This window comes from Lissotriton vulgaris, chromosome 7, assembly GCF_964263255.1.
Source record: "Lissotriton vulgaris chromosome 7, aLisVul1.2, whole genome shotgun sequence".
NCBI classification, from domain to species: domain Eukaryota; kingdom Metazoa; phylum Chordata; class Amphibia; order Caudata; family Salamandridae; genus Lissotriton; species Lissotriton vulgaris.
This window is the reverse complement of record NC_141695.1, coordinates 378,430,839-378,443,473: the sequence shown is the minus strand read 5'-3', so window position 1 is coordinate 378,443,473 and position 12,635 is coordinate 378,430,839. Positions and strand designations below refer to the sequence as shown.

Sequence of the window (12,635 nt, the reverse complement as noted above, 5' to 3'; positions counted from 1 at the left end):
TGCACAGGTAAGCCACTCAGACTTAGGCTGTGGGCGTCGTGTACAGAGTGGGCAGGAGCTGAGAATCCACCTGGATCCGGAGTCCTTGGAGTAGGTTTCTTTTGGTCAGGTCAGCTGTCCACGGAAGATTTGAGTCTTTTTCGAAGGCAGCAGTCCTCCCTGGGTTTTCAGTGGTCGCTGGCTGCAAGACAGGTCGCAAAGCTGCAGATAGGCTGGTAGGGATGGGCCCAAGGCAGTCGTCATCCTCAGTCTTCTCTGTAGTGAGGTCTTCTTTCTTAATTAGGACTTTGCAGAAGTAGTTTTTAGGTCTGTGGGAGCCACATAAATACTAGATTTAAGGAAGCTTTAGGAGAGTCGCAGGTAGGGCCAATGAGAACCTTACATGGGGAGACTACATTATTATTATGCCACCCTTCATTGGGAGGGGGCACAGAACCTAACCTGATTGGAGGGGTAGATGGCGGGGACCGAAAGATGTGCTTTACCTTGCTTCCCCCACCTTAGGGGTGGAGTTGGCAGAGGTGGGTGTAGGAGAGTAGGGTCTGCAATCCTATGGTCACCCCCGATTTTTGCTTTTTGCTTCACTGGTTTACGACTTTCCCTGGCTGTGGGCCTGCCAATCAGACCCACAGCCTAGCTGTTCTCTCTCTAAATTGACAAGCATGTACCTTAGGTGCATTTACCAATTGGTACTGGGCCACCTTATCAGTCCCTGTATAGAGTACTATAGGTACCCAGGGCATAGGTGTACCCAGGGCCTACCAGGGGCTGAAGCATGTATTATGCCACCCCTGGCAGGCCATCTAAACAGACAACTGGCTGCACGACAGCTGGGGCAAGGTGGTGTAATCACCCTTTGCTTTAGATATAGTATTCCTATATCTAACCCTAAAATGGACACATATATTCCTTTCAGTCACTCCTATGGCAGGCCTTATCAATCCTGCAGGCAGAGTGCTTGGAATTATGTGAGATGGTGCTCTGGCATGAGCTGAGCCCGTTTGCAGCTTGCGGAACCAAGTCCTAATAGCTGTTCCATGATAACGCTATACCATATACTCTTAAGTGCATTATGAACCTCGTTGTCAAATGCTAACTTTGGCATAGCATTATCAAAACATGTCGAGTAAGGTGTCATACGAATTGGAATACTACCCCCTCGCCAATTCTGGCGACGGGGGTAGCATTCCATCCTTCTAGAGGGACATGACATGTATGTAACTGTGAACCCCGGTTAAAGTTAACTCGAGCCTCAGCATCACAAAATGGATGCTGCCACCACAGACACAAGTCTGACCTCCTGCTGCTGGGAGTCCTTCCACCGAGGGAGGCTTGGACAAAGGGTTTCCTGCCTTGGGAGGTGCTAGCATACACCGGTCAGAACCAGTTCCTGGGGCACTCCAGCCCCAGAGCTGGCGCAAGACCGGACAAAGGAAAGGGGGTGTAACCACCCCCCTTCCTGGTCCCACCCAGAGGAGGGACCTAGTCATAGTGCAGCCCCCTTTAGCTGAATAAAGGTAGGAGCTGGTCCCATTCCCAGTTAGATTAATCTTGACAACTTCCACGAAGAAACTCTTGACCTTCGACCTCCTAATTACCAGAAGACTGAAGAATCTCCCCTATGGTCAGGGAGTGACCATCCTGCTTCGCAGGCACCATCAAGCTCCTGTGCGGTTTGCTGCAAGTCCTTCCATCCCGGAATCCGCCGACTCAGCTCCACAAGACCCGGACCTCCAGACTCCTCTGACCTCTACCCACATCCATAGCACAGCTGGGACCCGTGGGTGCGATGAGCAACGTGGAGACAGCCATCTTGAGAAACCTGCACAGCGCTTCCAGCACGACCGCCGAGGGATCCTCGAGTGAGTGCATTGGGGTCTGAGAAGCCCCACACCGATGCAGCTCCTGCACTAAAGACCAGCCCCCCAGCATCTACAAGATCTGCGTGGGGCCCTTTTGCCTGGTTGCTGCTTGTCCTGTTGTCTGGTCACTTGCCGGCTGGCTAGTGACCTCTGAGACGACGATCCGAAGAATCCAACACTGCTGGTCTGGTCCCCCAGACTGCCCCTTGCTTCCTTGTAAAAGAGGAGCACCCCGGACCCTTCTGGTCCGCACCAGACGCCATCTTTGTTCCACCGCGTGGCTTGCTTTAGCCAAGGCCTGTTGACCAGATCGACGATCCAACACCGCCAACAGCAGCAGACTACGTGGGACAGCTCGTGCCTCCAGCCTGGTCATGAAGAGCAGCTCCTGGTCCATGCAGCTACAGAGAGAAGCGACCCTTCCTTCACATGACTGCGGCGACAGCATCTGGTTCCCTCCTGGTTCCAGCACCGTCACTGGCTAGTGACCGAGACTCTGTCCCCTTTCCTTTCAGGACTTCTTCTTCCTAGTTCCATCCTTGGAACCACCGGACTCCTCCATCTGGCTGCCTGCCAGCAACTCCTTGTTTCAGGCATCACCGGGATCAACGCAGCAAACCCGACGAAACTTCAGCTCTATGCACCCGCAGCCTGTGGGTTAGGTAACTAAAGCTTCTAGGTGCTTAAGTCTGTGTTCACTCTCCTAGTGTCCAGGTCCACTGTTGTTTTCCCTCCATCCAGCCGGGTTCGTCCGGAATCCGTAACTTTCTAACACTGTAGTATCCATAGACGTTGGTACGTATCGCGCGTGAGAGTTTCCACTCTGCACGTGAGCCCCGTGGGCCTCCTGCTCCTTACTTACCTAGTTTGTAGCGTAGTCCCAGCGGTCCTCCAGCCTCTGGATCTCCTTACAGTATTTTCTTCCCTCGCATTCCATTGTTTTGAGTATATGGTTTGTCGTGCCCCTAAGGCGCACTTGTAAATATTGTGCGAACTCGTATTTCCTTTTTAGTATTGTCATGTGCTTAGCCCTCTGACCTCATAAAGAGTTCAGAGGTGTATGTTAGTTAATAAATATCTGTTTATTTTCATAACAACCTGTGTGGTGTCCTTTCACTTGGTATTCAAGGGGTTATATGTGGTAAAACAGCTGGCTTCACATGCCATTCAGAGTTTAGCCTAAAGACTGCTTTTGTCCACGCTACTAGGATAGCTGGTCTATAAGGTTGACTTACAACCAATCACCATAAGGGTTGTTGGGACTGATACAAGGTGGTCACTAGAACTAGTGAACATATATCAGGCCAACTTCTCACAGTGGGCACACCTATTCTTCCAAATTTTCCTGTCGGTGACTCTCCACAAAGGGGTCCAGAAACATGTCTGGTGGTGGCTGGCTGCCTATAGCCAGTTGGAGACTACACCAGAGTTGGCAGGTTTTCAGGGGGCACCTCTGAGGTGCCCACAGGTACATGGTGTACGAGTTACTTACCTTTGGTAACAATGTATCTGGTGGAGACGCACAAGGTACTACTTGTTTAACGATATATCTGTAAGAGACATTAGTTAGTGATAGATTCCTTACCTTAGAATATCCCCAGGCGTCAGACTGGATCCAGAAACTTTTGCGTAGCAGTACCCTTGCACGTCAGTAGGCGTCGTCTGCGGCTGTGCCTCCGCGTGCTGACGTCAGTTCTTAGACACAGCTTTTCCGCTCCAGAAACGCAGAGCTATGCCAAAAACAAACACTTGTGCCAAGAAACTAGGGCCCTGAAAGGGGATGACCTTAACCCTAGATATCGGTTCGCAGAACGGGGAGGATGGGTGGGTCGGTAACGAATCTATCACTAACTAATATCTCTTACAGATATATCGTTACACAAGTAGTAACTTGTGCATCTGAAAGAGACACTTTAGTGATAGATTCCTTACCTTAGAATAGATACCCCAGCAATACCAACCCCGTGGTGGTGGGTCTGCGAACCTATAATCACACCAGAAAGTCCTGGAGGACGGAACGGCCAAAGAAGCCATCCCTCCGGACTTGACTGTCCAGGCAATAATGTCTTACAAACGTGTGCAGCGAGTCCCATGTAGCCGCCTGGCACATGAGGAATCGCTCGATCTCCTCCGGCATCGCGTTCTGCCCAGGGACCGGAGGCTGTGGGGCAGGTCGCGACGCCCGCGACTCCGAAGGAGCCGCGTGGGCGGTGTCACCCGAAACCCCGGCCGCATCGCGCGAGCGTCGGGGGGAGTCAGAAGAGCGATGACGTCTCTTCGACTTCTTGTGCTTCCTACCTGATGACGACTTCGACCCGTAGGAGTGGTGCCGACTCCCAGAGCTCTGGTGGCTCCGTCCCCGCGACCTGTCCCTCGACCTCCCGTGGGACCGGGACCGGGACCTTACGCGGCGCGGGGCCGACTGCCGGAGTTCGAGTCGCCTGCGGGACCACTCCCGCCTGGCTTTCGAAGATAGGGCCCGGCAGTCGGGGCAGGCCTTGTCGTCGTAGTCGACGCCTAGACAGGTCAAACACAGGTGGTGGGGGGCTGTGACCGACATCGTGCGGTCGCACTCCTCACAGTGTTTAAATCCGGGCATCCCTACGGCACCGATCGGAGTCGTGAGACTTCGAAGAATGATCAAAAAGTTAGTCAAAAATTGACTTGGGTAACTGCTCTTTCCAGATCTGCGCTGGCTGGCGCGGAAAAAAGAAGAACTGACGTCAGCACGCGGAGGCGGCGTCTAAGTACTCCGACGACGTCATCACAGCGTCCACGACGGACGCGGAGCCGCAGACTACGCCTACCGACGCGCAAGGGTACTGCCAGGCAAAAGTTCCCGGATCCAGTCTGACGCCTGGGGATATTCTAAGGTAAGGAATCTATCACTAACGTGTCTCTTTCAGATGATTCTAACAGCAGATTCCTTAACATCAAATTATCCCCAGGCGTGAGACTGGACCCGGAAAACTTTTTGCCATCGCATCCCTGCGCGCCGGGGGGATGGTACCAAGTGACTCCGCCATGACTTTGTCCGCGTACATGACGTCAGCGAGGATACTTAAGTCCCACACCAGCACGTCTACGTCAGTTTTTTTCGGGGAACACCATATGGAGTAGTTCCAGACACTGCAGTACTGAAAAGCAGGGAAAAGAAGAAACAAAGCACCGCCCTGAGCAGCAACCCTGCAAGTATGGAGACAGACCCCTTGGGGACAGAGGAGTACACGAAAAAACGTCATAATAACATACCACAATGCTACCACCTCAGTCAATAACAATGAAGGAGAACAAGTCAGGGACAGCCAAGTAACAACAGTACTCCCAGACAACCCCAACAAAGAAGGTCACATCCCCCATAAGGAACAGAGGGCAGAGACACAGCCAATTGACCCAAACCTAGGGTAGAGCTGAGTGGCCAGAACCTGTAGTAATGAAAAGGGAGGGTGTGAGGGGGAAGAAGGCCCCAACCTGGAACAACCAGAGCGTAAATGCGCAGAAGGATATAGAAACCCATCCTGCAATGGCCAGAAATGAAGGAATTAAACAATAAAACAGGACAAAGCATTCTGCCAAGAAAGAAAGAATGAATGCACTTACAGAAGCCATAGTCCCCCAAGGGGAGGCAAGTGCAGAAGACTAGCTGAAGGTCCTCGCAGAACGGGGAGGAAGGGCGGGTTGTGAAGGAATCTGCTTCTAGAATCGTCTCCAGATACATCGTTACCAAAGGTAAGTAACTTGTACATTTGATAGAGACTACTAGCCGCAGATTCCTTAACATAAAAGAGATACCCTAGCCATACCCATCGGGAAGGAGGGTCTGCGAGAGGACCTCACTAGCCTGGACTGAACACAGGGCCCCAACAGGGGATGAGTCAACAGACAGGGGGAGGAACCTGTCCCCCCAGGAAAGGGGGGGGGGGGAACCCTTCATCTAAACGACCACCGACCCCCGAGGGGAAGCGGGGATACAAGAAAAAGAGCCCGCCCTCACCCGGTAGGAGGAACAAGGGCAAGGCGAAAGAAGGGCAGGGCACCGCACGCCCAGGTAGAGGACCAAGGATGCCCGCCAGATGCCCCAAAGGCCCAAGCAATGTAGAGGAGCACCGAAGAAGTGCAACCCAGAGACTCCAAGGAGAAGGGGCAGCTCCTCTGTGGGCAACAGCTGCAATCTAAGGCGGCTGTCCTCCAGACGAACTGGAGGAAGAAAAGGCCAAGTCCGGAAAGGAAGAAGGGGGGCCGAGGAGTGGGGAACCCGCGGCATCTCCGGCAAAGTGCCGCGGTGGCTGGGGTGACGGGGAAGAGCCGTCCTTAGACGATGTCAGGGAAAAAGCCACGATGTAGCGGCCCATCTCTGGGGAGGACGAAACCAGCAAGCGCCGATCCGCTGGAGAAGAGCAGGAGTCTGAAGACGAGTCATCGACCAGACGCCTGCCTGGCGCCATAAAGTCCACGAAAGGAGTCAGGTCAACTTCGACCAGCGCCGAAGTAGATGCCGGAACGACATCCGCCACAAAGCGCGGCGCAGGAGACTGAAGGTGAGCCGGGGCAGCTAAAGAACGGCGCCGAAAAGGCGTCTACTACCTCCGACGAGGCAGCCGCCTGCGCTGAGGGGGGCCCAGGGACATGCCCGACCCCCCAGCCAGCCCCTGGCCGAGACGATGTGGTCCGAAGGAGGTGTGAAAAATAGACTTTATCTTGACACTCGCTCAGCCCTTTTGTACTCTCTATAAAAGTATATCAGTTATCTTGCCATTCACTCCGCCATTTTGTGCTGTGCCCTTTGTGACTGACCTCTCTGTATCACGAACACTCTGGAGCTCCACTTTTGACCTGCCACATTCCTGCACGGACACTCACACCCTGTTCGTGCTTTGGCCTGCTACAAACTAACCAGCCCGTGCTCAACCAGTCGGACAGGGAATTTCTCAGACTTTTATCGTCCTCACCCTGCACACTGCGCCCTGCAGGCGTCCATCAACAGGCCTATCCCTGCTTGCTGTGCAATCATACCTCTCGCCTGTGCCCTGCAGGGTTCCAAACAACTAATATTTGTGGACTTATTTGTATAAACATGCTTTTCGCCTACACCCTGCAGGGGCCTCACCGTTACCTGTGCTTATCAGATTAACCATGTACTCATGCAGTATCAACTAATCAGATTGACCTTTGTGTACTATGCAATTATAATGTTTTGCCCATGTCCTGCGAAAACCCCCAAAGGCTACTCACCTGCTGATTCTCCAGATTGACTAGGGTTTAGGAATGTAATAGAGTATTATTGGTACAACTCCCTTACATGCCTGGGGCAGGATAGAGGATGTATGAGGAGCAGAACCAAAGCGCTGATCAGACTGCCTCCTCAGACAGCTATGGGTGTCTGTTGTGGATGCCCTCTCCATATCATGAGATTGTAATAAATATCCTTTCTCTCTGGCTCCAGCATTGGTCTCAGTTTGTATTTCGGACCCGTGGACCCTGCACCTTTGGTGGTCTGCCAAAAGACCCCCAAATCCACAGAGGGAACCCCACAGGGCCGCACCCCAACAGCACCACATCCTCCAAACCTGGATCCAGACTTGCTGAAGCCACCGGCAACGCCACAGAAGTCCCCGCAAGCGGCAAGTGATCCGCAGACGTCGCAGGAGGGGAAGGAGGAGAAGGAGCCGCCAACGAGGCCTGCAAGGCCGCTGCATAGGACTCCATCTGGGCTCTAGTCGCCCCCCGCACCCGGGAACGGCAGATAGGGTGGCGACGCGCGGGGCTGCACCAGTCGCAGAGAGCCCACGCCCGGAACTAGCCCTTGGGGACAAACTGACACTTACCAACATGTGAGCAACGGTCTTGCGGCCTGGGAGGAGGACGATACCGAAGACTGAGGTTCTTGAACCCATCCGCGGGGGACTGGTGCGGTGACTACGCTGACCAAGACATGCACGCCGAAAAGTGTTTCATCCGGCGCACCCGCCAGGACTTCGGTTTCAGCCTCACAATCTGTAAAATCGTGGTGCTCCCCAAATTCCCACATCCAGATGGGATGGGGATCCGTCGCCGACATCTGGCATGCGCAAGACGAGCACGTCTTAAAGCCCGAAGGCATTAGCACACTGTTCCCAGAAATACTTTTCAGAAAGGGAAAGCCTGAAACAGGCCAAGAAAACAAACTGGATCCGCGTTGCACGCGGAAAAGGAGAAAACTGACGTAGGCGCGCCGGTGTGGGACTTCTGTATCCACGCTGACGTCACATACGCGGATGACATCAGGGCAGAGTCACGTGGTGCCGCCCCCCCCCGGCGTGCAGGGATGCTGTGGCAAAAGGTTTTCTGGGTCCAGTCTCACGCCTGGGGATAATTCTATGTTAAGGAATCTGCAGCTAGTAGTCTCTATTAGATACAATAAATCCCATACTGGAATCAGTGTGGATTTATTGAAAGGAGCAGTTTTTGTACCAAACACTCCTGTGTTCAGTGAAGCCATTGTGGTGCTGTGGAACACTAATCATATTAAGGAATGGACTCCAATATTGTAGGGGCATATTTGCTCGTACAGATATCCCATCACCTGTCTTATAGCGCACCCTGTCTCAGGGCTGAGAGGCCTGCTAGAGGGGTGATTTACCTATGACGTCAGGCAGTGCTGGTTGGCATGGCACCCAGGCAGGGTACCAGGTCGACTGTCATTTTCTCCTTCACAGTGGCATGCAAGCTGCATGGGCAGTGGAATGGTCCCAGTGAGTGGGGGTCCCGGTGGACCCTCATCAGCTCCCAGGCCCTGGGTACCATACCAACTGGGGATTTGATTTTAGGGAAGAAGCACTGGCACAGGGGACCTGGTTGGTAGGAACCCTGTGAACTTCAATTGAAACATCAAAACCAGGCAAAACGTGGGGTCTAACCATGCAAAAAGATGATATATATATATATATATATATATATATATTCATACCGAAGGTTTCGCCACATAGTTTCCTGCAATCCCAAATCTCCTGGAAACACGGGAACAGACTATAACAGAGCCAGCTGAAGGTGCAAATGAGTTTTTTTTATTCGAATCTCAGCATGCCTGCATGACCAGTTTAAGCCAACTAGAGGCTATATATATATAGTAGTGAACAAGGCCGAAACGCGTCTAAGCAGAAACTGATCCAGTAATAAACGTTTGGATTAAGATTCACGGAGTCAGCGCCTTCTTTTATCATAAAGTATGGAATGAAGTAATATATATATATATACATACATACAAACACGCCCCTTTAGAAAAGGCAGGGAGTACCTTGTTCATTACCTATAATGTAATGTTATGCCCAGCCAGTGCAGTAAAAACATTTCTCCTGGGCCTCCACCCCTGTCTCAAATTCTGAGCAGTTGGCGAAGTGACGCTTTGTGGCTGGAGGGATGGAGGAGCAGGAATGACGAAAGGCCTACAGGTGACAAATTTGGAATAGGGGATCCAGGTTTGAATCCCAGCCTCAGCTCAACATCCTCCGATTCTAGCCAAATCACAACCGCCCTGAACCATAAAATGTTTTACGTCTGGCTTGCTTGTAAAATATATTTTTTCATGTAAAGCGCTCTAATGCCCTTGGGCCACGTTAGGGCTATATACAAATGCAAAATGATGAAAGAGGCATGAGGTAGAGTTAGATTAGGCACACTTGGTTTTTGGAACACCAATATTTGTAACGCCACCCATGGGCTTTTAAGCAAAATGCTCAACCTCTGCATTTTTATAAAATAAGCACTAACATCTGGATCGGGTTAGAAAAGCTCAGAGCATATCAAGGCATGCCTTCTCAGGATGACACTGAAGCCCACACAGCATGCACTGGGCAGCTACATTTTCCATCTCTGTATACACTGCTTGCTTAGCAGCATGTACCCCATCTTATAATATATAATGCAACCGCTAAAAAGGACAGCTCCAAAGGAATAGGCATGTAATGGGTGAATAACCAAGTAGATTTAACAGAACATAGGGCAAACCTCACTGGCACAAACACTTTGCATCCCCAGGTATCTAATCTTGTTCGACCTCTGTCCAGAGAAGCGGAAGTGATATTGGTTAATTCAAGTTTACAGGTGAGAAGACTGCATCACTAAGCTTCAAGGTGCACCAAACAGACAAACATGGAGCAAATTCGGTGCATTTCTAGCAGTAGATCTCGTTAGAGCTATAACAGATGGCAGATATCTCTAAGCTTCATGTAAACAGACCAAAAAACCCTGAAACGACTGGGTACCATTTGAAGGTTCTTGTAAATATTTTGACAAACAGGAAATCTTCAGAGTCTCGGTATGCAGAGGACTCCTCAGGGTCTAATCTGCCTTCTTATTCATGGTGGCCTAGGAACAGAGCAAGGACTCAGACAAAAGATAACTGAGAAAAAGGATTCACTAGAAGCAGTAGATTCTCATACTTTGGGCTGCCTAAGGAAGATAAACGTCCGGGACGAAAAATAACCCATGATTTGTGCAGCTGGAAACACTCTACAAATACAAAAAGAGCAACAGCATTCAATTGCACACAGTAGGAGGTTAGCCATAGGAAAGTCTGTTATAAAGCAATGTGCTCACCTGTGTGACTCTCTCCAATTCAAGCTTTAACTGTGTGAGTTTCAGCTCCGTTTCCTGCAACTGATCTTTCAGATTCTCATTTTCAATCCGCATATCTTCATAGAGCTGTGGATAAATGTGGCACATAATGCTGAAATAAACAGGGTGGTCCTTGGACACCAAAAAGGCTTCATGATTTCAGGCATCTAGCTAGCACTTGTGCTGTTAGAGGAAGGATCAGATAGTCACATAATATATAAAAAGAGAATTGAGTTTATATTATTCCTTGGGTGGAGGTTGGGGAAGCAATTGTTACTGTAAAAAAAGAAAAACCTCAGTGGAATCAAACTGCTGAACCCACAAATGGCAATCATTTAAAAGAACATCACAGATATGAAGCTAGCAGAATAAAAATCAAAAGTAGGCATACAGACAGGAAATAACAGCAACTTTAAGACTGTCCAATCAAGCTCAGAACTGGCAGTTGGTCTCAGTATATTCTTTGCTACATAGCAGGGCCCAGAGTCTGCATCAAACAGTAAACAAATCATTGCAAGCTGCTGGGAAAGCAGGAGATTATTTATTACTTATGAAGAATCTCATGAAGTTGAAGGACAAGTTACATACCTTTGGTAAAGCTGTTTTTGGTAGATACTCTAAGTACATATACGCTAAGCCATGTTATGCAAAAGATCACTGAAATGGGCGTGGATCAGCATCTCATCACCCAGCTCTTCAGAGCCTGGTAAGAACACACCATGGTCTCCTTAACAGGCGTTGGGGAGGTTTGGGAAACTTGTCTTGGCACAGCAGTTCACGACTCTAGAATGGGCGAATGCCTAAGAATTCTGCTTAACATTATTCATTGTTCCAACTTGTCCAGGGCCTACCTTACACCAGACAAGCTCTGCTGTCCATTCTGACTGTCTCCCCACGCAGGCTTACGGCACCTGCTGTAGTCCTGTCCCTCTTTAGCACACTACTGGCAGGCTGTCCAGAAGAACAAGTTACTTACCGTCAGTAACGCTTTTTCTGGTAGATACAGTATCTGCCCGTGGATTCCTCACCTTGTGAATATCCCCCTACGTAAGCAACGTTCGGAAAAGTCTTTTGTAGCACGCCGGCGTGGACGACGTTACAGGAGCACGGCATCGCGCGCGACTCCGGCTGACGTCACCGACTCCTTATTAGGCCTACGTCGGCGTGATGACATCAGTTCCGCCCTTTTTTTCCGTGCCTTCGAGGCACCCGGACGGACCAATGACAGTAGATATACATGTATACAGCGTACATAGTACATACAATTCAAAACTACACACAGTGCATAGCAAAGGTATCAAAAACCCAATATATATACAAATATAAATATACATAAAAATCATAAACTCCGGTATAGCAGAGTGGACAAAACGGGGAGGCGGGCGGGTCAGTGAGGAATCCACAGGCAGATACTGTATCTACCAGAAAAAGCGTTACCGAAGGTAAGTAACTTGTTCTTCTGATACATACATCTGCAAGTGGATTCCTCACCTTGTGAATAGAGTCCCACAGCAGTCCCCACTCCCGGAGGAGGGTGTCCACTCTCCTATACCAGAAAATCCTGGAGGACGGAGCACGCAAAGTGGCCGTCCCTCCTCACCTCGGTGTCCAAGCAGTAATGCTTTGCGAAAGTGTGGAGGGAGGCCCAAGTCGCGGCTCTGCAAATATCCTCATCAGGTACACCCCTAGATAAAGCAGAAGTAGCAGACTTTGCTCTAGTAGAGTGAGGGTCCTTACCCGCCAGGGAGTAGCAGATCTTGATGCATAAAATTATCCATCTTGAAAGAGTGCGCTTGTGCACCGATCTTCCCTTCCTGCAGCCAGCAAATCCAACGAACAGCTGGTCATCCAACCTGAACTCCTTTGTCCAGTCCAGGTAGAAGCTCACCACCCTCTTAGGGTCCAAGCGATAAAGCCTCTCCTCCTCCTTGGAAGGGTGAGGGGGAGGATAGAAGTTAGGGAGGGTAATGGATTGTCCTAAATGGAATGGAGTTACCACTTTAGGCAGAAAAGCAGACCTGGTCCTGAGAACCATTCTATCTGCATGAATGGTCAAGAACGGGGGCTTAGAGCTAAGAGCCTGAAGCTCCTTGCCGAGGTAATTGCGATCAGGAAGACAGTTTTGAAAGACAAAAGTCTCAAGGGACAGGAGTGTAAAGGTTCAAAAGGAGAAACCATCAA

At 50.5% G+C, this 12,635-nt stretch overlaps 1 protein-coding gene across 1 annotated transcript in view; it reads right to left on the bottom strand.

Moving 5' to 3' along the window:
• Nucleotides 1-12,635, bottom strand: part of LOC147701684 (uncharacterized) — a 761,267-nt gene that overhangs the window by 99,908 nt on the left and 648,724 nt on the right. The window contains exon 17 of the mRNA XM_086929358.1: nucleotides 10,437-10,541. Within this exon, the coding sequence (XP_086785484.1) occupies nucleotides 10,437-10,541 (105 nt within the window). The remainder of the gene's footprint in view (nucleotides 1-10,436; nucleotides 10,542-12,635) is intronic.